This window comes from Leguminivora glycinivorella, chromosome 12 (assembly GCF_023078275.1).
Source record: "Leguminivora glycinivorella isolate SPB_JAAS2020 chromosome 12, LegGlyc_1.1, whole genome shotgun sequence".
NCBI classification, from domain to species: Eukaryota; Metazoa; Arthropoda; class Insecta; order Lepidoptera; family Tortricidae; genus Leguminivora; species Leguminivora glycinivorella.
Genome location: NC_062982.1, coordinates 8,793,372 through 8,818,305, shown reverse-complemented (window position 1 = coordinate 8,818,305; position 24,934 = coordinate 8,793,372). Strand labels below are relative to the sequence as shown.

The following is a 24,934-nucleotide window of genomic DNA, read 5'->3' as shown; positions in this document are numbered from 1 at the left end:
ATTATTTTCATTAAATGGTCGAATAAAATAATTTTATTAAGTAATAAATGAAATTGAATAAAGTGTGCAATAATCTGCTAACTTATCAAATATTTTAATGGACTGTCGTGGTTTACATTAAAGTTTTAAATGTTTATTTTTGTTGCACACGAAACAAAATAATTGATTTCTGAACGCAACACAATGGTGACGAAAAATTTGTTGCTTCATGTCACTCGGTCGGCTCTATTTTAATTCTTTTTCAAAACAAGTTCAATATACTGGTGATTCTTATTCATTTACACAATCTATTATAAATTATGGATTATATCGGTAAGTCATTTGAAGCCTCGTCCGTTTAAAACTGTTGTTTTCTTTGTTACTGAACTGCATTGAGAGCTTTTGTTCTAGAAATTTTGCAAACTCACGATGTGTTCTTATTTACCAGCTTCCGAAAAGGGAGACTCTACAGAAAATTGTGATCCCAACTCTTTACTATCGAATGGCACAAAGACTGCATTAGAATGTAAACCAATCACTGAGAAACCACACACGGAAGCTCCCGCCGAGAGCAGCGCATGCACGTCGGAGTCCGTCGAAGAGACCGAGGAATGTGAGATCCCTGAACAGATCGAATTTACTGTAGTCTTTAACAAAAATAAACATGACATTACCTTTGCATACGATGCGCCCGTGTTAGATTTAAAAGCCCACTTGGAAAGAATATGTCAAGTGCCACAACACGCACAAAAGTTAATAATAAAAGGCATGGCGCGCAACGATCAGACACTAAGGCAAGCTGGAGTAGTCAAAGGAGGGAAAGTCATGCTTGTGGGATCTAAAATGGATGATATTTTAGCTGTAAAGAGTGTGCCAAAGGTGAGTAAAAAAACCATAACATTCTTATTAGAATAATCAGCTGTGGTGTAAGACTAATATTATTTCCTTTGCAGGAAATACTGGAAGAAAAAGCTAGTAGTGGACAATCAAGTAAGGAGCCTTTGTGTGTACAGAAAATACACAGGAAAGTGTTAGACAAAGGAATCCCACCAGATGCTATGCCAGGACTCAAAGGTGTTAAGGTGAGATTGTTTTAAATTTAAATTATCTATGTAGTTATATATAGTATTAATCCATGTCTAATGGGTATATGATGTATGTGGTTATTAAAAATATGCAATATATTTTTAGGAGCCACTGCCACCGGTGCCTTTGAGTGGAATGTTAAACAAACATGGTGGCAAGGTGCGGTTGACCTTCAAACCAGAACAGGACCAGCTTTGGCTGGGGACAAAGGAACGCACAGAGAAACTTGCCATGACTTCCATCAAAAGTAAGTAAACATGTTATTTTAAAGATGATGAAAATATAAATATAAATGGACGTAGTTACGCAATAACGTTCCAATCCATCTGAAATTGTCATTGAAATGAAAGACTTTTGTTTTTCATACAAGGTCTAAAACTTAATGACAATTTCATGTGGATTGGAACGTTATTGCGTAACTACGTCCTAATTAGGGGGCGTCCATTAATCGCGTCATACGTTTTTGGCTTATTTTAGACCCCCCCCTCCCCCATGGTGATCTTTGGTGATATTTTCAGGACCCCCTCCCCCCCTAGCCAATATGACGTGTAATTTTTTGGCAACTTAAGTAGACTTTTTTCCAACCAACGAATCAACCAAATCTTGGCGCGAAATTCAAATTTTCTATGAGAATTAAACCTCTGCCCCCTCATTTTTAAGGTTCTGTACCTCAAAAAGGAAACCACTGAACCGAAACAACTGAACCGATTAACTTGTTTCCTGGCACACATATTATGTAAACTTGTGACCCAAAGACGGGCATGTAATTTAAATAAAATAAAAAAACAACTATAGGGGCCACTTTTGGGGGGTAAACGTGAAAATTAGGAATCAAAGTTTTTTGAAATAGTTTTTAGCGTGTTACATATCAAATAAAAGGGCGTTAATTGGGCCCCACTTTTTTTCATGTCTAAATTGGACTTAAAAGAAAAAAACTCAAATTACGAATTTCACTCACTGGGGCTGCAAGGAGTTACCAAATCTTTTGAAAGTGTCGAGTGTGTTTGAATATTATATGTACATTCATTTTTGTTTCGTCTTTTTAGGGTTCCCTAGTCAACTAGGAACCCTTATAGTTTCGCCATGTCTGTCTGTCTGTCCGTCCGTCCGCGGGTAATCTCAGTGACCGTTAGCACTAGAAAGCTGAAATTGGTACCAATATGTATATCAATCACGCCAACAAAGTGGTAAAATAAAAAGTGGAAAAAAATGTTTAGTTTGGGTACCCCCTCCTACATGTAAAGTGGGGACTGATTTTTTTTTCATTCCAACTCCAACGTGTCATATATTGTTGTATAGGTATTTAAAAATGAATAAGGGTTTACTAAAATCGTTTTTTGATAATATTAATATTTTCGGAAATAATCGCTCCTAAAGGAAAATAGTGTCCCCCCCCTCTAACTTTTAAACTGTATGTTTAAAAAATATGAAAAAATCACAAAAGTAGAACTTTATAAAGACTTTCTAAGAAAATTGTTTTGAACTTGATAGGTTAAGTAGTTTTTGAGAAAAATACGGAAAACTACGGAACTCTACACTGAGCGTGGCCCGACACGCTCTTGGCCGGTTTTTTATAAATTGTTCAAAATATCGATTATTTTATTTTCAAAAATGACTTAGCGCCTCCGGAAGGCGCTTAAGCTCTGCTTGTGATGTAAGGAACCCTTGCAACACGAGTCCAACTCACACTTGGCCGGTTTTTAAGTGTTATGGCTCGTCTATGATTCCGCCAACGTCAAGGTTTAGGAAGGCACGCGTTTTTTGAAGACAGTTGGCCGGTGAGCTCACATTTGTCAAATTTGCCGCCTTTTTTCAGTGCCATGATTAGGTTGACCGTCTATAACCGACTGTCCGTGTACACGTGATGAGGGCAAACTAAAAAAATCTTTGAGAATTAAAAATAACCGACTGCACACAGCTTTTTTTTCTCACTTGATGGTCTCATCGGAAGATCAGCGCTGGAAGCCACCAGCAACACGCTGAGATGAGGCCATTTCGTGGCACTTAATTCCTTTCTGTTTGTGTTGTAATGTGTAATTAATCTTGACTGTGTTCACGAATAAATTATATTCTGTTCTCTTTGCACTGCACAACGCAAGTTCTGACTGTAAAAGTTGATATAAAAATAGCTCAGAAATGTTTTTTTCTTTACGTTAGTGTAACAAAAAAAATACACGTGATATGTTCCTAACCCCCCCACCCCCCATGGTGATATTTGGTGATTTTTTCATGACCCCCTCCCCCCCCTATGCAGTATGACGCGATTAATGGACGCCCCCTTATGTTGTTAAATCCTAATATAACATCTGAGTCAATGGTATGAGAAGTTGAGTACACTGACATGCTTCGTCCATGCCTACTTTTTATTGACACAATAGGTTTGTAAAGGATACTGTTAGGAAAAATGCCAATGCATGTATAATTATATTTTTTCATTGTTTCAGGCATCACATCTGAACCAATTAAAGATCATGAAGAATATCACATTATGGTAAGTGAAGTGTAAAATTTACTAGCTCCTCGAGTGTCAGACTGATTTTTGAGTCATTGGAATTCTGATTTTATTCTAATTAATCAAATTTGATATTTTATTGATGTAATCGGCCGGGAGTCGGCCGGCTGACATTCCAAAGGCTAGAATTTTATTTATAGAGAATAGTATTTCATTGTGAAATATAAATAATAAGCTAATTTTCTCATACAATTTTTTTTTCAGGGTTTGCAACTAGGGCCAACTGAAGCTTCCAGATATTGGGTGTACTGGGTACCAGCGCAGTACATAGAGGCAATAAAGGATGCTGTGCTCGGCGTGTGGCAGTTCTTCTAATTATCCGTGAATCACAACCTCTGTCCAGTCGCTGTCTCTTCCCATGCCACTTGGGCAGTTGCAATATTTTAAAATATATATATGTCCAACTGGGTACGGTGGTACCATTTCTTTTGTGATATTACAATGCCAAGTCAATTAAAATTGTCCATTCAGTCTGGCATTTATCTGGTCAAATGAGATATTATTTATTGTTATTGTAAGTTTGCATTTCATGCATTTGGGTTCAGTGAGTTCAGAGATGCCAGTAGATAAATTCTTATGATGTGCCACTCAGTGAGCGTTCAGTATGAGCTTATTGTGCCCTCAAGTTTCAAACATGATCTCTTTATGTGAACTTTACAATAATCAGTCACTTGAGTGAAGGATTGGACGGGATAACTGTGACCGTTTGGACTGCTGTTTTTTTTTTTCATCAATGTTCAGTGTTTGTATTCAGTAATTGTTAGTGGCCCATGTAATAAAATTATGCAGATTACATTCAAGCCAATCCTTCACTGAAAATTTTTGAACCTAGAATAGAAATTACAATGTTTTAAACTACTCCAGTTTTTGTCTACATCAAATCATCTACATCATGTGTACATCATTCTAAAATAACCCCAGTTTTAAAACCAGCGGGCCGATTTTTGAGTCTCACGCATTCAAATTCAGAAAATTGTCACTGAAAATAATAAGCAAGTCACCATTTTCAACCGGTATTTTAGTGACAAAATCCCGTCTGCGAGATTAAAAAATCGCCCCCCTGAATCAAGTTTTTTTATAGTTAGGTCTGACTGAATTAAATAAAAAGCCAGTAAATAAAGTTTATAAAACTTTATTCAGAATATAAGACAAGTGTAAATTGCACATCAACAAAATATTGCAAATACCTAAAGCTAATTTGGCAGATGATAGTAGTTGTACTACGTAAAAATGGCACCTTATAAAGAAAACATTCAAAGAGTAATAAATAGGTATAAATAAAAAAAAAAACATTGTAAAATTTGGCATTTAGATATGTAGAAAAGAATGCTTATTTTGTACTTAGAATTGACTTAAACTAATTGGTCCTTATTTTACCCATACTCGGACTGTACAGTTAGTGAGAATTGGCCCTTGGGGATGCTTGTGGCGTGGTACCACAATCTGGTGTCCAAAAAAACTGAAAACAAGAAAAAAACCTAAATTACTGTGTAAAGTACCAAAACCAAAGTGTAATAAAAAATAATTCAGGAAATAGCTTTGAGTGACAGCTCCAGTGCCACCAGTAATGAACAACCCAATGATGAACATAAACCTAAGATTCTGCATCTTATTGGAACAATCAATTCATAAGTATAGATTTTAAATTAAGATGTGTCCATGACTGGTGCTAGTCAACTAGTATCCAATACTGGTGCTGGCAGCTTAATTATAAGATTACAAAACTTCTTACCAATATCTCCCGGTTCAACATAATACTGTAGCTTATGGCAAACATGATCACATTCAGGCACTGGGGCAATAGACCACATCTTTAAACCTTTTACTTGCCCCTGCCACATCAGTCTTGAAATATAGTCCAGCTGAAAGTTTAAAGTTATATTTTTATTTGCAAACAAGATTCCTTCAATCCAAATACAGGTAGATTAAACAATGAGAACACCTATCAGATCCTAGGCAGCTATAACAAACTAGTTTAGGCGATTCAGATTCAATAGTTTATTCATGGTAAACACATAATTATCTACATAAGTATTACATAAATTTTACAATGAATATTTAAAAAATGTATGACGGGTTTACCACGAAATGGTCCCGCCTCAGCATAGATGCTGACCCAGGGGTCAGCGCTGATCTTCCGGCGAGACCACTTTGTGGGCCACGAACGCAGCTGTACGGCCTGCCCCTCCGAAACATCTGAACGCGGCCACAATTGCGAGGCGTATTCAGCGCCATCTGGACTGCGGGTAGGTATACATTCTTACATAAAAAATAGTAAAAATGGCCGGTCAGCACGGGAAGCATGATCGCGCGATAGACGATAAAATATCAGGCCGTCCCTATCGCACTTACAGATAGTGCGATAGGGACGGCCTGCTATTTTATCGTCTATCGCGCGACCATGCTTCCCGTGCAAGTCGTACAGCGTGCCAATGAGTTCGAGTACATTATATCTTCCCTAACTTTTTAATCAGAAAAGACTGGCATTTACAGATTTTGTAAACTATATTGGTGGCAAACAAACACACAGCCTGTCTGATGGTAAGCAGTTTCCATTGCCTATTTGGGCACCTGCAATTCAAAATATTTCAAAAGGGAAAAAGTACAGTTAATAGTCATATGTAACAAAACTTTAAATAGTAACATCATCTTTTTTTTTAATACTACGTCGGTGGCAAACAAGCGTACGGCCTGCCTGATGGAAAGCGGTCACCGTAACCTATGGATGCCTGCAACTCAAAGAGTGTCACATGCGCGTTGCCACCCCATTAGAAACTTGTACATTCCCTTTTGCTGTGTTAAATACACAGTAAAAAAGAGTGTCCAAGTTCCAAGGAGGGTTCGGGTTGCCGACGACTCAAAGGACAATAGACAGAATAAGTCATCTTACATGCATAACAGCTCCCATTTCATATCCAAAGAATATATTTTCCGTTGCTGGAAACTCTGCATCTTCAGGTAGGAATTCTGGCATGTCATAATATTGTCTGACTTTAGCTAAAATATCTGGATGACAATTTCCCCTGCAAAATTATATAATTAACATTTTTATGATGAAAATGTAGACTTTTGATTGAGCAAAAGTTATGCAAATGTTCTGCATAATAAAGGTGACATTTTAAAACTGATTTATTGATTCAGTTTTTTTTTAATGACAGAGCCATTGATATTTACAGATACAGCAAACTGAGACACAGATACACACTTACCAACCCACATACCAGGGCTTCTGCCCTGGCTCATTTCTAGCCCTAGCATCAGGCATATTAAAAACCTCCTTCAAGGTAAACAGATCCGTTTTGAAGTTCAGGAATTGGCATCCTTCGTCAACACTCTCGTAGCTGCCAACAGTATTCTCATATAGCCTCTTAAATTTGTAGAAGTCGAGTTCTGTAGCTCTCCAATGGCTAATGGCATTTTTTACTATTATCGGTCTGGATAGATATGCATAGTTCTGAAACAGAAAGTTGCATAATAGAAGGAGACAAGTTTATGCATGTATTAAGAAACATTGTTTTGCTGTAACACAGTATAGGGATTCTTGCCTAGTGGCTAGGTAGGCTAGAAACCAAAGAGGATTGAGTATTATAGAGAGTTACTGTCAAAGTAAAATGTGTAATCACAGTGCATAGACTGCCATCTCTCGACACAAGCTTAAATCTTTTGAACCTCAGTTTTGACAATTTGGCCCACATTGTTAGCTTGATATGTATTAAAATGTCAAATATTAATATTAGCGCCATCTAGCCGAGAATTCCCCAAAGGTGTAACGCCATCTAGGTCACCGTACCTTTTTCACTATGGCTTTAAGGTACATTTTTTTCTTAGACTTTGTCCGTCTATATGGAGTTACATAATTATGTCTTTGCTAGAAACTTAAGTCATAGATTTTTTAGTCTAAGTAAATATTTTTTTTTAATTTTATCAGCTGCCAACTAGCTAAACAATAAACATTACAAAGAGATAATTCCACCATAAGAAAATGTTATGATTAGGGTTTGAGATCCGGATATCCGAATTATCCGGATATCCGTTGAATTTGAGATCCGGATCCGAGGTTTCATAGGATCCGGATAAAACGGATAATACGGATCCGTTAAATATGGTGCCAGAAAGAATTTTCGAATGAAATTTATGAATTATTTCCTGTATTCTGTCGCCTTAAATGTTTATTCACATTTATATGGTTCCCCGCGACACAGGCACAGCATAGTGCGAGGACCCCTGGAAATGTAGAAACCTAACTCTGTTAATAAACTTTCTTTTCTTTTTTCTTTTCTTCTTTTATAATAATTCAAATACTCCAGAATATCAAGCTAGGTTAGGTTTGGTACATTACGCCATGCGATGAATGCATAAAACTATATGTTAACAAACTAAACAAAATGAGCAGTAAACCTTTTTTTAAAACTGCTTTCGTTTCTAACTGGATGCATCCCGCAGGAATAACGATAAACTATTATTTTTCTATAACGCAGAAACGTTTGCCATGGATGTTTTTAAGCTTAATGATGAATTAGAGATCATGGAAGTAATTTATATAATTATATGCGTAATTATTTTATAAGCTGCATCCAGATTTTTTTATTTTTTTTTGTATTTAATAAGATGGGAGGCAAATTAGCAGACAGGTCGCCTGATGGTAAGCGTTCACTCCCTCCTGTGGACACCCAAAACACCAGAAGGATTGGAGGTGAGCTGCCAGCCTTAGAGCTTCACTGAAAAGCGACTGGCAAATATCAAATGACATTTTGCACATAAGTTCTGAAAAACTATTGAAAATGGTACAGGTATATTATTTTATCTTTTTTCCTATATTTGCAATTACGCGTGGATGTATTTATTGGCTGTGATTACAGATAGACTCCCCAGTAAAACGGGGGTATTAGTGAACAACACTAAATTACCCTGCATTAGCTTATGTATGTTAAACAAAACTATTGGCCTACTGTTTAATGTTATATGCTGTACTGTACAATGGGAGTGATATTAATTGTGTCGCTTAACTTCAAACGGGTAAATCCATTCTGCTTTTTTTGTATAATCATCCTTAAAACCGAAACAATTTACGCGAGTTTGAAGTTAAACAACATAATTGTATGTTAAAAGTTCGTCTAAAAAGTTAATGAAGCAATAATAGCCTATATTTATGTCGTTTTGTGAGTTTAAATTATTCTATTTCGGTAACAACAGCTTTGATTTGACGAAACCCCTATAAAAAGTGACCTTTTCAACACGGATCCGTTTTATCCGAAATATCCGGATATCCGGATCCGGCAAATCTTAAGATCCGAAATATCCGGATCCGAAAAATCTGCGGATATTGCAAACCCTAGTTATGATCTTAATTGAAGTTTATAGAAATCTTTCGCCTTAGTATTTGAATTTGATAATGTTAGACCAATACTTTTCTTCGAATAAACCAAAAACGAAGCAATTATAAGTAGGGATGTACCAACTATTGATTTGGCCGACTAGGCCGACTACCAACTAGTCGGCACTAGGGTGGCCGATTAGTCGGCCGACTAGTCAGCTAGTTGGCCAAAACAGTTTTTTTTTTCAAGTAAATTCACATTTTGCATGTCATCTTAGGTCCTTCGTTCGCGCTTTTCATGTTTTTTTTTACAGGTTCAAAGGTCTATGAGAATATTTATATACATTTTCCATTTTTAACAACCGGTTTGGCATAGCAGGTAGTGAATTAGTTATCCTGCCTATGAAGTTGATAGTCCTATGTTTCTGTGATGACTGATATTTGTTGTTTTGATTAAGAAAGGCATAATAAATAGGTACATAATACAACCACATGAGCTGCTGATTTATCTTTGTACTGTTTTTCTATCACTTATGAAGTGCCGACTAATGGGCCTCTTTTGCCGACTAGTCGCCGACTCCAAAAGTGGCTGGATAGTCGGCTTTCCCGACTAGTCGGTACATCCCTAATTATAAGTGATACTGATATGGAATGGAGGAAAACTCGGAATGTTTCTCTGACTAAGAGTATGACTTACAGAAAAGTCCCGCCGGGTGACGTTCCGCAGTATAATGGGTTTCGTGACGTTAGCGCAATACGCGCAATCTGCCAACGGCCGGGTCGCTTCCCACACAAGATAATTATTAGGTAATAAACATCTCACACTTAACACGCTACTTCCTACACTCACGCTTATCACTATCGATAAAAAAACTACAACTATCGCCACCACCAGTTTCCTGTTGTATGCTTTATTTGCTGTTTCATTATTATAATTGCAAACATAATTATACTGTCTCAGCAAGACCCCGTTTAATCCACCGTCAATGGCACTTTTTTGTATGTTACGTACAGCTTTCCTTACAACTCTAGCTCTCGGGGGCGCTTTTAGCATTATTACTAATGCAAATAGATATTCCTCTCACATTTTAAAGGATAGTTTATTAAGTATAAAAAAATACTAAAATAGTTTTGAAATTGCCTTTTGCGACTTTAGTTTGACACTTTTGACATGTCCATATTAGTACATTGACCTCGTTTCCATTATACGCTTAGAAACTAAACTATAAAACCCCTTGTGATATCTTCGTGAAAATAAATAATAATTGCATACATATATAATCATGTTGCATTATTTGTTTTTGGAGTTTTGAGTATCAGTAATAATATTTTTAATTGTATTCAAACTTGAATCAAACACATTGCAAACAAATTTTTTCTCTATAAATCTGTATAGTCTTCACTTCTTTCGTCCATTTTCTAGTGAAAAAAATTGGTTGTCTGTAAAGTCGGTTTACGGACGGTAGTTTAACGTGATAACGTCAAACATTACAGTAGTATAGACAGGGGCGGTCAGAGTATAGCAAAAGGGGCCCGATTCTGGGACTTTTTTCACGTTTTTTTGTTCTTATTTGAAAGAATGCATTAAAATAAGCATCTTTTATAAATTAAAGTTTTTTTAAAAAACCTACTAATTTAGGAGTTAGAGTGGTGCAAAGTTGCAAAATTTTCCCGTAGCATTACTAAGGCGCCAGAGACAGAAAGCGATATCGACGGAGCCCCGCTTACGCGGGGCTCCTATTCTGTGCAGTTTGGCCTTCGGCCGTTTGAAGATATCTAACGAACCTAACCTATATAAAAGTCGTCATTTTGTATCCTAGACCGTTTGCGAGACACGCGTTAATTTTATTAAAGTGCTAGTGCCATTTACTAAACTTAGAACCCTAATATCTCAGTAAATATTAATGGAAAAGAAAAAGTTTATATAACAAAACATCCTTATTTAAACGTGTTCTATATGATTTATCACTATTAACATAGGTTATATTGGTAAAAAAAATCATCGTAAATTTTCTAAGTCTCTGGCGCCTTAGTAAATACTATGGGAAAATTCGCAACTTCGTACTGCTCTAACTCCTAAATAAGTAGGTTTTTCAAGAAACTTCATTCTATAAAAGATGCTTATTTTAATGCAATCTTTCATGTTTTTAAATTACAAACACTCAAAAATAATAAATGAAAATTTTTAACAAAATTTTTTTAAGTCCTAAAATCGGGCCCCTTTTGCTTATACCCCAACCGTCCATACACAAACCACTTGCTCTTGCTTGGTGGCCTTGAGGAACGGGACAATGACGTCATCTTTTTCGTGCATGCAGCCCGTAGTAACGAGTTATTAGACGTTATCACGTCAAAAACATGAAAATGTCTATGCTCGCACTGACGCTGCCCGCTGCTCACCCGCGATGTCGACCACCTGTCAAATGTCATGTTAGGCAAGTCAACGAACCGATAACCGATGAACTTGGCGGTTTAGTTGATAATTAATCAAATTAAGCAGAAATGCCCCCTAAAAAGCGCGATAAAGACAATGAAACTACAAAAAACTCCAAAATTGACCACCTGCAAGCTGACCATGAGCTGTTTTTGCAAGCATTTGAGAGTAAGTTCCAGTGTTAGATAGTAAGCTTTCTGTGATGAATAATAATTTGTGCTAGATAATGCTTTATTGTGTTTTACAGAGCCAACACAAATATACAGATTTCTGCGAACTCGTAACATGCTATCGGTAAGTTCTATTGAATACTACAAACAAAACGCTATTAGGTTGCATGCGTACGCTACAACTGTGCTTTCTTTGTTTGCAGCCGATTTTCCTGAATAGAACATTGTCGTATATGAAGCGGCGGATGTCTAGGAGCAATAAAAGTCGCGTGGGGTTTAAGGTCAGCTCTTTGCTGGAGAAAATCACCTTGAAAAAGAGCACAGAACTGCAGCCCAACAGTCTAGGAGGATACATGACTCTAACCTTCCTGGGCTTTTATGACAAGAGCTTGGTGGATCCTAGAGATTACCAAGTGAAAGTAGAGACCTTGTTGCTCAAGATATGCCATAAAAAAAGAAAAGAGAGCTCATCTGATGTTATGGAAGTGTCTGTAAGTGTTGTGAATTAATTTTCCTTTCTAATATGACCTTTATTCATTATCACTGATCTTGGCCTATTTCATGCATATTGCAAAGCTGTTTACTAAGTATGAGTTCACAACTAAGGAACTTATGTTGCAGGAATTTTCTAGAACATTGATTTTTAAGCCCATCCCTTTTTTCTACTAGCTTATTAGATCTTATCAATAGTTTAACAGTTAGCTGACAAATATGAACATTTTGTAAGACTTTGCCATGCAAATATTTGTATTTTTATCTATTACAAACCCTACCCCTTTATGATGGGATACAGGCGTGATTGTATGTATGTTGTATGTACAAAAGATGCTTAGAGATCCTTCTGTTAAAATAGTTATTTGTTATACAAGGGGGCAAAGTTGTATTTTAACGCCGAGTGTGGAATTAAAAAACGAGCAAGTGAAAGGATTCTACAGTTGAACCACGAGCGAAGCGAGTGGTTCGAGAATAGAATCCTGAACTTGCGAGTTTTTTAACATACGAGAAGTAAAATACATTTGCACCCGTGTGTAACACAAAACTTTTCCCCTCACTATAGCGAGGAAACTACAACGCAAAAAATGCGTTTATCACTGCTTCCAGTAGTTCCACAGGTGGTAAATCATCTTTATTACTAGATTCACCTACTTTTATCAATTTTAAAGCAGTTAATTTGACTTTATTCAAGGTCAAATTACTTTACCCACTAGTGGATAAAATGCGTTTTTACCCGCTGGTATTAAAGGACAAAACATGTGTTTCCGAGCTAGTGAGGGGAAAAATATTTTTACTTGCCTAACATAAACATGTCAGATGATTTAGTTGAATGCACAACAGGATAATCCATACTAATATTATAAATGGGAAAGTGTGTGTGTCTGTTTGTTGGTCCGTCTTTCACGGCAAAACGGAGCGACGAATTTACGTGATTTTTTAAATGGAGATACTTGAAGGGATGGAGAGTGACATAGGCTATGTTTTGTCTCTTTCTAACACGTGCGAAGCCGCGGGCAAAAGCTAGTAATAAATAATTCTATAGATACCTATAGTTGTCTGACATTAGTCCATTTTTGCAAATATCTATCAGTTTTAACCCTTAAATGCATGATGATGTAATATATGCATCATATCTTTGATGGCCCTTGCTAATAAGTAGCTATCCAAAATCACATTTATTACTTAATTATTATTCATTGTTTATTAGTATTTAAGTAAATAATTTAAAAAACTTAATAGTATTACAATTTACTATTTCTTATTTAAGGATTAAGATTAAATAGCAAAAAAGTGTGCAAAAACAGGATTATGGCGATTTCTACAGTACCGGTCAAAAGTTTGAGTTCACCCTTTGATTTCGGTACAAATGAGTACTTTTGTACGATAATTATCTTCGGTTTGGTAGTCGAAATATGTTTTCAACTTATATTTATTGTTTTGTGGAGATTTGTTTTACTAGTTAGACACAATTCACGTACCTTTCTTTCACTAAAATCTAATAAACATGACGGCAAAATGCTAGTTATATTTATGGCCTTGCCTTTGCCACTAATTGAGACACATCTTTACACGAAACACAGTTTTAGCCAGATAATATAGGCCAAATAATTATTTAGCCTATAAGATTTGAGGGAAACAGATGTTAAAAAAATATAAATTGTTTACGAAACAAATTTTGACGTCTGAACTACAAAAAACTATCTCTCTAAAGCAGTCAATTGTACTGAAAACAAGGAGTGAACTTAAATTTTTGACCGGTACTGTAGTATGTGATTTAGGCTGAGTTTTCAGTTTAAATATTTTATCATAGGGGTTTCACAAATAGTGTATCTTTCTAATAGTAGTAGAACTTTTCATATAAAATTTCATATAAAATTTACCAATAATTATATATTTGTATAAATATGATTTAGCCTATTTAACTTCTAACACTGATTTAGTATTAAAATCGATGTTAAATATTTTTTTTATTATTTTTCCCAGAGTCAGAAAACCATTGTCTATCACATATATTATTTTCGCATTAAAAGAAAAAATCATGCATTTAACTTTTTAGTTATTTATCCTAATACTACATCACACCATGTGGCTTTCTACTGCAAATTCTACTTCACATTGATATCTCTCCTGATGACTTGATACAGGCATTATCGCTTACTACAAATGCCTGCCTGCTTTATATTACAAATAAATTTTAAAAAGCCATCCTTATTTGTTTCGCTTAACTTACACTTACCGGGATTTAAACCCAGGACCGCGGCTTAGCAGGCAGGGTCACTACCGACTGAGCCAGACCGGTGGTCAATGGTTAACTTATACGATTTTCTAGATCGGCACCTGCTCACTGCCACTCAACCCCTCCACCTCAGAGCCCCCCACCATGGCCTCTGCCGTCAGCATCTCCAGCGTAACCTTCAGTCCCTCGCAAGGGCCCAACGTGAAGTCCTACATGCTGATGCTCAAAGTCACGGTCACAAGGAACTCGGGGAGCACTGCCAACGGTAGCACCAGCTCCACGGAAATCATGAACGGAGATAGTGAAGGTATGATTAAGCCTCCCCCCCCACATCTAGCGTCTTCCGACCGGAGCGTCGCGCCGTATGGCAAAGCCTGACGCGGCGTCTTTTGCCATACAGTTGGCGCGACGCTACGCTCGCAAGGCGCTAGATGTGTGTGTTCGTAACTCGTGCCGGTTTAAAATTTATCGTCACTCGTTTCGAACTTCGTTTTTTCGCACTTGTATCGTAATGTACTATTTTCGATTTTGCCATTCTTTTTCCTGTAAGGTTTTAATATGTAAAACTATTTTTCATAAACTAATAAATCTGGTTTTGTAAGTGCCTAAAAGGCTCGCAAAACCATAAAAGTAAAAATTGTTCAATGTATGAAAATTTTGGAATGCCTAGAAATTATTGAGTTTTTATCCCAAAAAGATACAACAGCAACCCTTATGTTGCGACTCTACATTACTAATATCGAGAACTACTTATGCTATCACTTTGAAATTTGAAATAGTTACGAACATTGTTAACCTCTACAAATTGAAGGTATTATTTTTTAATTCAGAACCAGCCACAAAACGCCTAAAATCATCAGAACACATCAACAACTCGTCCCCCGACAGCAAATGGAGCAAGCTCTACGGCAGCGAGCTGATAGTCTACGACAAACACAACCGCTGCCTGCTCACTAATGGAGAGTATGACCTGGTGTTGCACGATGTGACTCCGGGCGGGCGGAGCACTACACTGGCCAGGTCTCCGCATAAGGCTCTGATGGCGCAATGGGAGACTATTCCTAATGTAAGTTTGAAAATCAATTATAACTCAATATAACCAATTATAACTGGATAATAGTTATAATCAATTATAACTGGATGTTTTCTATGTATATAAGTATTTATATATTATATATATCGTTGTCTGAGTACCCACCACACAAGCCTTCTTGAGCTTACCGTGGGCCTCAGTCAATCTGTGTAAGAATGTCCTATAATATTTATTTATTTATAACTCTTCGTTTTTCATAGCCGGTTATCACTCCCTGCCCTATTGTTGATGTCTTACACTAAATACCTATTTCACATAACTTCACTTTCTGTCTCAACTGCACTGATATTCGAAATAATCCATTTTTGTCAACTCTCGCGTCACAGTAAAATAAAGACTACTACTATCGTACAGTATGGCAACTCCCGCTCCCCGCTGAAAGTGCCGCCCACCCCCTCTCGATTAGTTTACAGTTGCCGCCTGTCAAAAGCGCGAACAGTCGACCTGTCATATTTCACTCATACAAGCATAATACGCGTTCACCTACACGAGCTTAGACTGTGTGCTAGGAACGCGCCGCTTTCATAATATTTGATCTCCAGTGTCCGAGGTGTGCTCGTGTCTAAATATACTATACAACCCACGCCGGTTTGCGAAAGCCTGAAGGTAACTTGAGATCTTCCGATTGAACGCAAGTTTTAGGAATGGACGCGCGTTTTCTCGTAAATTTTGCTTACTTAGCTATACATACATACAATCACGCCTGTTTCCCAGAGGGGTAGGCAGAGATCACGGATTTCCATTTACTACGATCCTGACAAATCACTTTCGCTTCACACACTTTCATAACGTTTCTCATACACGCTCGTCGGTTTCGTTTCGAGTACTTCTGACCTGGCCTTTTTGCAATATTTCCCCGATTTGAACAAGAAAAGTTCGCCTAGGTCTTCCACTTCCAACTGACCCTTCCACACTTTCTTCGCTACTTTCTTCGCTTTTACTTAGCTATATGTGACATTATCTGGGTAAAGGGACCTTATTGTCGATGGCGCTTACGGCATTATGAGCGATGATCGTGTACAAATTACCCAGATAACGTCACATATAAATAAGTCAGCCATAATGTATGTATTTACTTATGTACCTTGCCCAGCCACATCTGATTACGTATTTAACATAGCGCAATAATTACTCGCGAAAGAGACACGTTCCACATTTAATTTTTTACTAGCCTTTGCCCGCGGCTTCGCTCGCGTTAAATTCGAAAATTGCGGAATGCTCCATACAAACTTCCATCCCCCATTTTAGGGAAGTGGGGGGTTAAAAAGAGACAAAAAGTAGCCTGTCACTCTCCATCCCTTCAACTATCTCTACTTCAAAAATCACGTCAATTCGTCACTCCGTTTGGCCGTGAAAGACGGACAAACAGACGCACGCACTTTCCCATTTATATAATATTAGTATGGATAAAGTGAGCCAACTGACTGACTCACTTTATAAAAAATAGTTTCACAGTGGCCTTTGCAATTCTATAGTAAGTTTTAGAGTCATGACGAGTTTGATAAGTCCTCTAAACCACACAATTGCTACAGGAAAACGACATGCAAACCGACATAAACCCGTTCGACATCTTCAAAGTGCGTCCGCTCCTCAAGCTGAAGCTCAGCTGGAGTCAAGAGCCAACCAACGGGCTGGTGAACCGTCCCAAACTGTACCAGCAAGAGACCAATGGGACTAAAAAGGATACTGTCACTGCCAAGGAGCGACCTTCGGGGAGCCAACTGAAAAATGGGAATGAGGGGAAAAATAGTAAGTTACTAGACAATAGAATAGAACCATATTAAGAGTTCACCAACTCTTAGACAGGCATTAGTGATGGTAGATATAAGTCAGCTATGGTTAAGAGACGACCAACGGGCGGGTGAACCATCCCAGACTGTACCAGCAATAGAACAATGGCACTAAAAAGGATACTGTCACTGCCAAGGAGCGACCTTCGGGGAGCCAGCTGAAGAATGGGAATGAGGCGAAAAATAGTAAGTTGTTGATTGCAATGCCAAAATATTATTTTCAGTACTGATGGTGTTTTTTTTTACGCACTAGTGCGAGAAGTGGTTCATTATATGCCAGGTCGAAACATCGGAGGCTCATCTGTACTGAAAAACGTCGTACGATACACGTGCGAAAAGGAAATTCGTAACTAGTGTCGATTTAAAACACTCCCTTCGGTCGTGTTTTAATTTATCGTCACTCGTTTCGGACTTCCTTTTTTACGCACTTGTATCGTAATGTACTATTCTAAACGAAGTTTAGGACGAAAGGAGCACCCTACTTTTTTATCACCATAATATCAACATTAAAATTTTCTCCAGGTTTAGCGTAAAGAAATGTTTCATCAGAATAGTCGGCTTTGTACAAAATCCGGCCAATCTTAACGATAGCGACAAAATTGTATTTTCGGTTGTATCCAACCAAAGTTTATGTTTCGGCATAAAAATCCTGGGTGCGTAGCCGAATGGCACAAACGCTCACGAAACGAAACGCTAGTGGATATCTATTTCTATCGCTCTTGCGTATTGGCGCGACAGAGCGTGACTACCTTTCGCGGTGTTTCGGCTACGAGGCCAGTTCTGAATTTAAACAATAAGTAATCCTAATCTGAGTGGTTTTGTTCTAAATTAACTATCAATTTCTGTCGCAACATGACGACTTCCGGATTCTTATCAGATTTAGCCGACTCCATTCATGGTAGTAACCATGAGAAGTATTTCAAGGTTTCTTAATAAGTATTTAGTTATATCGCTCTCTTGTAGTGTCCCCGGCCCTATTAGATTAATTCCCTACCAAAGGTCATGTAACGAAGGCTGGCTGGCTTTTAGCTTAGCCACCAATGCCATCATCCACCATAAAAAAGACCTTTGTAATATACACAACCAATATAAAGAAGGCATAGTGGAAAAAGGCAAACAAAAGAAAATTTATGTGCGAATTTCGTTAAAAGTTGCAGCAATACGCCTCATACCAACTATAATGTCGCCAAAATCATACACTAAGTTAATATCTAATTTCTCCTTTATTGTTACAGGAGATAAATCCAAATCAGATTCGAGCGAAGAGAACAAACGTCAACAAATCATCTACCAATTCCTATACAACAACAACTCACGGCAACAGACGGAGGCCTGTGATGACTTACACTGCCCGTGGTGTTCCCTAGACTGTGGAACTCTTTACTCGCTGCTCAAACATTTGAAGCTCTGCCATTCGAGATTCAACTTTACATACTTCGTAAGTATACACAAATAAAACAACACAAGTTAAGAGCAGGGGCCCGTTTCTCGAAAGGTACAAGTCTTGTATTACAAGTGTGTTTCTATGACAACCCATACGATTTGACAGTTCGCGCACTTGTAATACAAGGCACACAGACACACACAGAGACAGAAACGGGCCCCAGGACTCGGATACCGGTTAAATTTTCAAACCGTTATCATGTACTTGCGGTGAAACCTTTAAATTTCGTTTTCGCTCGAAAATCTGCTATTTTTAAACCGGTTTTTAGGGGAACGCTTTCATAAAGGTTTCGTTCGATTAACCGCTTTAGAACAAAATAAACCGGTTTATTCCGCAGCATGATAGGTAATACTGTTCTAACCAAACGTAGTAAACGCGGCGCTGGTGCGTCTCGCCGCTCGTCGTATAACCCGGTTTATTTAGGTTAAAATAAAGTTCTTATAACGTTCGCGTTCTTTAGAAAGTTCGGAGTAAAATCGAAATAAACCGCTTTTAACCGGTAAAAAATAAACCGGTTCCGAGCCTTGTTTAAGAGGATAGTCAATATATACTACAGTAATTATATATAACCACTTGACAGTCCAGCCCGCGCGACCATATTCCGGTCAACCGTCCGGGTTTTTAAGCGACGCGCGCAGCGCGCTGCGCATTCACAACTTTTTACAAAAACGTCTGTATCTTCTAAACTACACAAGGTATAGTTAAAAAAAAAATACTTCGGTATAAATGAACGTACAGTACTTGAAATAAAATTATAGTGATAGTAAAATATGTATGATCATATACTATAAATCAAGGTTAAACTTATGTAATCGAAAAAAAAAATGAAGAAATTTTTTATTTGACTATTACTTAAATTACAGGAAATTTTGAGCGATGACCCCCTTTTTTTATTACGTATTAGAGAAATATACTATTTTACCTTTATAATGATACCACAACCAACACATACAGTTCTCATGAAGATATCCAAAAAAAATTAAACAAATTCTAAATCAAACACAAACACGCGGAGTTTGACAAGGCACTGCCGAATTTATTTTTTCATTCACTAAGTAACGAGCGTACACTGCCATCTATACTTTTTGTAGCAAACTATGTAGTTAGGCTACGTTATTGTATCAAGAGAATAAGTATATAATGCCGCAATATTTCGCTAGATGTCACTTTAATCAACTGTGTCTCCATCCCCTCTTTTGGATAGTAAGGTATCGTAGGACTGTCTACAGGAATTTTTTTTTTGGATACTATGCTATCGTAGGACTGTCAAGTGGATAAGGGAGCAAACGTCAGTTTTCTACCAATTCCTAAACAACAACAACTCACGGCAACAGGCTGAGGCTTTTGACGACCTACACTGCCCGTAGTGTTCCCTTGACTGTGGAACTCTTTACTCGCTACTCAAGCATTTGAAGCTCTGCCATTCTAGATTCAACTTTACATACTTTGTACCTATATATATACAACTAGCGACCCGCCCCGGCTTCGCACGGGTACTATACCTACATGTAAACCTTCCTCTACAATCACTCTATCTATTAAAAAAAACCGCATCAAAATCCGTTGCGTAGTTTTAAAGATTTAAGCATACATAGGGACATAGGGACAGAGAAAGCGACTTTGTTTTATACTATGTACGAGTAGTGATAGTAAACTATACTAGAAAATAAACCACCACCAATATTCTAACGCCAATACCAATTCTTATATGGTGCTCCGACACTGTCGTCCGACACCGGCTGTTATAAATGTTATATAACATTACTAGCTTTTGTCCGCGGATTCGCTCGCGTTAGAAAGAGACAAAAAGTAGCCTATGTCTCCATCCCTTCAACTATCACCACTTAAAAAATCACGTCAATTCATCGCTCCGTTTTGCCCTGAAAGACGGACAAACAAACAGACACACACAATTTCCCATTTATAATATTAGTATGGATACAAAATGCCTCAAACCACTCGACCATTCGGTGACGGTGACAAGGGTTGATTTTTTCAAGTATATGACACAATAGGCTAGTTTCCTACATAAAATATTTTATTTTAAGTAATTTCCGTACTTAAAATAATAGTACATTACGATACAAGTGCGTAAAAAAGGAAGTTTGAAACGAGTGGCGATAAATTAAAACACGACCGAAGGGAGTGTTTTAAATCGACACGAGTACGATAAACTGAAAAACGTCGTACGATACACGTGCGAAAAGGAAATTCGTAACTCGTGTCGATTTAAAACACTCCCTTCGGTCGTGTTTTAATTTATCGCCACTCGTTTCGAACTTCCTTTTTTACGCACTTGTATCGTAATGTACTATTATGCAGTGCACGAAATAAAGCACCACATAATTAGTAGAAAAATGTGGACAGTGGTTTTGTTTAAATATAATTTCTATTTAATAAGTCACAGAGAAAGATATAAAGTAAATGAATTGACCGTGACGTCACTCCTCAGTATTTCATAGTAATTCCATATTAGCAAATCGTTTTGACAGTTCTTAAAAAGAAGCTGATTTGACTAGTAGGAAACTAGCCTATTACCTAATGCTTGTGGCAGTTGAATGGTTAACTAATAACTTATTTATATGATACTTTAGTAAGCGATTTGAGCATGTTTAGAAACAATCAAGCTTTGTAACATTGATAATAATAGCGGTGGTTTATTCCCTGAGCCCTATATGACAGGTTAATCTAGTTTAGGGCTCAGGACACTATTCCAAGGCAATTTTACATTAACTCCATTATTCATATGTACTTTAAGCGATAACATACATCTCATGTAAATGTAATAAGCTGACACTTTGATACCTAAATAAAGCATTTTTCATATTTTTTTTCATTTTTCAATTTATTCCCAGCCAATCCCCGGCGGCGCTCGCATAGATGTGTCCATCAACGAACTGTACGACGGTTCGTACACTGGCTCCCCGCACGACCTCATCGCAGCCCAAGGCCGCTCCGCCGCCGCCGGCCCCCGCGCCGGGCCCACACGCCGCACGAGTCTCACTAGGGTCCTTATATGGAGGCCTAGGGCTAGGCGACGCCCGCAGAGACATAGCTTAGCGGAGTTTTTGGAGCTGGATGATAGTGAATTGGTTGAAGCGCAGAGGCCGTATCTCACTGGGCATAATCGGTGAGTTATTATTACTATTCAGTACAATAAAATACCAGTACTTTCTCAAAAGTATCATAGCAGTACAAGGTCGCTTTGCCGCCGGTCCATCACGACGGACGAGTCTCACTAAGGTCCTTATATGGAGGCCTAGGGCTAGGCGACGCCCGCAGAGACATAGCTTAGCGGAGTTTCTGGAGCTTGATGATAGCGAGTTGGCCGAAGCGCAGAGGCCGTATCTCACTGGGCATAATCGGTGAGTTATCCAGTAGAATATAAAGTGTAGTTTCACAAGTCTTATTGTAGCGCAAGACCGGCTTACACGCCGGACGAGTCTCACAATAGTCCTTATATGGAGGCCCAGGGCTAGGGACGCCCACAAAGACATAGTCTGGCTGAGTTTTTGGAGGGCCTCTGCGTTGGATTAGCTTCACTAGAGTACAGGTTTTAGGCCTACGTGACCGTTTCGAGTTGGATGACAGTAAAATGATTAAAGTGGTTTGGTTCGTTTTAGTGCCTCGTCAAAGATGCCCCCACAATCTATCCTATTCATTAAAAAATTCCCGCTTACAAGCACATTTCCCGTTTTTGAGCCATACATCACATCAGCAAATAACATATAATAATATATCTAATCTTACTGGGTCCTGGGTTCGAATCCCGGTAAGGGCATTTATTTGTGTGATGAGCACAGATATTTGTTCCTGAGTCATGGATGTTTTCTATGTATATAAGTATGTATGTTGTCGCTTAGCACCCATAGTATAAGCTTTTCTTAGTTTGCGGCTAAGTTGATCTGCGTAAGGTGTCCCCAATATTTATTTATTTATTTACTTTCAGCCTCTACCACCACACAATCAGCTGCCTACCTGTTTACCCAAACGAACTCGACATAGACTCAGAAAACGAGACGGACCCTCTCTGGCTCCAACAAAAGACTATGATGATGATCGACGAATTTACCGACGTCAATGAGGGGGAAAAGGAGCTCATGAAGATGTGGAACCTCCACGTCATGAAATACAACTACGTGGGCGACTGCCAAATACCACTAGCCTGCCAAATGTTCCTACAAATGAAAGGAAAGGAACTCCTAGAAAAGAACTTGTACAGAAACTTTATACTCCACATGTGTTCGCTCCACGACTTCGGACTGCTAAGTCCGGTCGCCCTTACCAAACAGTGCAAATGCTTAATCAAATGCTAGCTGACAACTCTGAAGCCAAAGAAAAAATGAGGGAATCCCTCAAAGCGCAGCGGGAACATTGGAACGCTGTAGGCAAATACCAGCAACCTGTAGTTATTGAGCAAAAACCACAGAACAACACAGCTAAATTAAATAACGTTGAAGCATCTCCATCCGTTAGGAGAAAGACTTCTAATCTTAATAATAGGATTAATACACCGAGCACTAGTTATAATAAAAACGCTCCGAGTACGTCGAACGGTGACACTAAGAGGAAAATGTCGTCGGGCAGTATTCAAAGCAGGAAGCGGTCGTCCATATCGGAGAGGAAGCGGTCGGTATAGCGAATACTGACTCGCTCGGGGATGCGGTGACGCGTCGAGTCGAGGCTAAGTACAATGTGAATGGGATTTTGCGAGAAGTTACTCTTATTTCGACTGTCGTTAGCGTACAAAAGATATCGTTATCAGTTTGTCTGATTTGACGTATGATTTATTTGTTATTTTTCACCTGAAAATGATACTAATCATCATTCACGTTTTTAGCTTATATATTTCCATGCTCAAGTTTGCGTACGTTTTTTTCGATCGAAAAAAGATCTCTAGAAGCACTTAAATATCAAAAGAGATACTATTTAGAGTTTTCTGAAAAGCACAATAAAATAACAATGAAAAAGGGCATCAGGCAACAGTAAAATACATAAAATAAAATAAATTATTTATTTTTGCTCTCTCTCTTCTCTCATTTTATAACTTACGTATAAGTGTGACATCTCGCAATAATACCCACAAGACTTATTAAAAAGTGGATTTCCATCGAAGTATATTCTATTACACGTAGATAAATTGTCAAGACTGGATGATAGATTCGCTTTGAAGATTTACACTTTTTAATTATTTTCTTTTTTCAAGTGTTTAATAATTTTACAATAATGAAATGAGTTAATATAGAAAAAAATCTGATCTTGCATGTTCCTCTCGTATTTCTAAAATTGGCTATATCCAATTGAGAATAATTTGATGTGATGTTCTTGAGCAAAAGGTGCTTTATGTGTTCACCTCAATGGTGAACACAAAAGAAAGGGCTCTTAGCACTAAATCCTATCTTCGCATATCTAATTGTTTTCAATCGTATTTTTTCGGAAACATTCGTATTTGTCATGCTAGTTCAGACAATACCAGTACTTCTTGTACTGAGACTGACTGAAATAGCATGACACGTTCGTACGTTTCTGTATTAATACGAAGGAAGAACTCTCAGTACGTCTGTAAGTATAGTATTGATCGCCGGTCTACGCGAGACAGGTAATTCTGCGCGTATGATAGTTAGAAAAATAGACAGGTCGATGTACGACATTTCCACTGCTAAGCAACCATTGTTTTTTTTTTTTGTCAATAGTATCTTACCGATACAGATCGACTGCAACCCGACTGTAACTTATATAGGACTGCACGACAACGTTGCAGCATAGATTAAATATAAGAAGATCATACAATCCCATGCATTAAAATGCGACCGGCTAAAAACGCGCATACCTACACCACACTTATGGCGCCACAAAAAAATGTCTTGTAGCTTTCGATCATACTTGTAGATGGCGTTGTGTTACTTTTAACATAGATTTGTGGCTCGATAGTGACACTTAACGCCAATCTACAAATAATAGATGTCAACAACACATTTTTTTTTGTGGCGCCATCTATGTGTGGTGTAGTGTATGCGCGTTCTTAGGCGGTCGCATTTTAATGTATAGGATGGTAGGATCTTATATTTAATCTATGGTTACAGTTAGGTTGTACTGTCAACAATACACCTGGGAATACAGCCAAAGTGGCAAAAATATGTATACACGCATAAGATTGCAAATAGAAAAAAAACCGAAGGTTGTTTTTTTAGAATTATGAAAAAAAACCGACCACTATTGTTTTGTTTTTTTTTCAGATAACAAATAATTCGACAATAACGGTTTTTCGTGAGTTGTAACGTGTTTCAATAACAATAACGTACATTTTAAATGATTTTTTCAAGCCAGAAAAAAAACCGTTTTTTTTTTGCAACCCTATACACGCAGGCTGTATAGGGTTCA

The 24,934-nt window shown here is 37.8% G+C and overlaps 3 protein-coding genes across 4 annotated transcripts; 2 read left to right on the top strand and 1 right to left on the bottom strand.

Annotated features, from left to right (window-relative positions):
• The first annotated feature begins 155 nt into the window (after positions 1-155).
• Positions 156-4,435, top strand: LOC125231774 (ubiquitin domain-containing protein UBFD1-like). Of its 2 annotated transcripts, none has more exons than XM_048137344.1 (6): positions 156-312; positions 428-858; positions 933-1,061; positions 1,171-1,312; positions 3,510-3,556; positions 3,782-4,435. In XM_048137344.1, exons 1-6 carry the CDS (start codon positions 300-302, stop codon positions 3,890-3,892), a joined length of 873 nt encoding a protein of 290 aa, XP_047993301.1. In that variant the 5' UTR covers positions 156-299; the 3' UTR covers positions 3,893-4,435. The 2 variants fall into 2 exon arrangements, with proteins under 2 accessions (XP_047993301.1, XP_047993300.1); XM_048137343.1 differs by having other exon boundaries at positions 174-312; positions 391-858.
• Positions 4,436-4,693: 258 nt separating this feature from the next.
• On the bottom strand, positions 4,694-10,053 carry LOC125231816. The gene is made up of 5 exons (XM_048137395.1): positions 9,589-10,053; positions 6,787-7,031; positions 6,468-6,600; positions 5,310-5,439; positions 4,694-5,036 (listed from the first exon to the last, which is right to left on the bottom strand). The coding sequence occupies exons 1-5, from the start codon at positions 9,943-9,945 to the stop codon at positions 4,951-4,953; spliced, it is 951 nt and encodes a 316-aa protein (XP_047993352.1). The 5' UTR covers positions 9,946-10,053; the 3' UTR covers positions 4,694-4,950.
• Positions 10,054-11,346: 1,293 nt separating this feature from the next.
• Positions 11,347-23,526, top strand: LOC125231782 (polycomb protein suz12-B). The gene is given in 10 exon segments (XM_048137353.1): positions 11,347-11,493; positions 11,573-11,619; positions 11,699-11,986; positions 14,320-14,533; positions 15,057-15,292; positions 16,852-17,068; positions 18,345-18,547; positions 21,409-21,683; positions 22,503-22,831; positions 22,834-23,526. Coding segments are annotated over 10 exon segments (2,268 nt in total). The 5' UTR covers positions 11,347-11,393; the 3' UTR covers positions 23,193-23,526.
• The last annotated feature ends 1,408 nt before the right edge of the window (positions 23,527-24,934 follow it).

Excerpts from the sequence above, each read along its gene's own strand:
- LOC125231774 (XM_048137343.1), top strand. The coding sequence starts at position 409 with ATGTGTTCTTATTTACCAGCTTCCGAAAAGGGAGACTCTACAGAAAAT. Across the intron at positions 1,062-1,170 it reads CAGGACTCAAAGGTGTTAAG|GAGCCACTGCCACCGGTGCC; the intron begins GTGAGATTGTTT and ends ATATATTTTTAG. Across the intron at positions 1,313-3,509 it reads TGCCATGACTTCCATCAAAA|GCATCACATCTGAACCAATT; the intron begins GTAAGTAAACAT and ends TCATTGTTTCAG.
- LOC125231816 (XM_048137395.1), bottom strand. The coding sequence starts at position 9,945 with ATGCTAAAAGCGCCCCCGAGAGCTAGAGTTGTAAGGAAAGCTGTACGT. Across the intron at positions 7,032-9,588 it reads TCACCCGGCGGGACTTTTCT|AACTATGCATATCTATCCAG; the intron begins GTAAGTCATACT and ends TTTCTGTTTCAG. Across the intron at positions 5,037-5,309 it reads TGTTGAACCGGGAGATATTG|TTTTTTTGGACACCAGATTG; the intron begins GTAAGAAGTTTT and ends TCTTGTTTTCAG.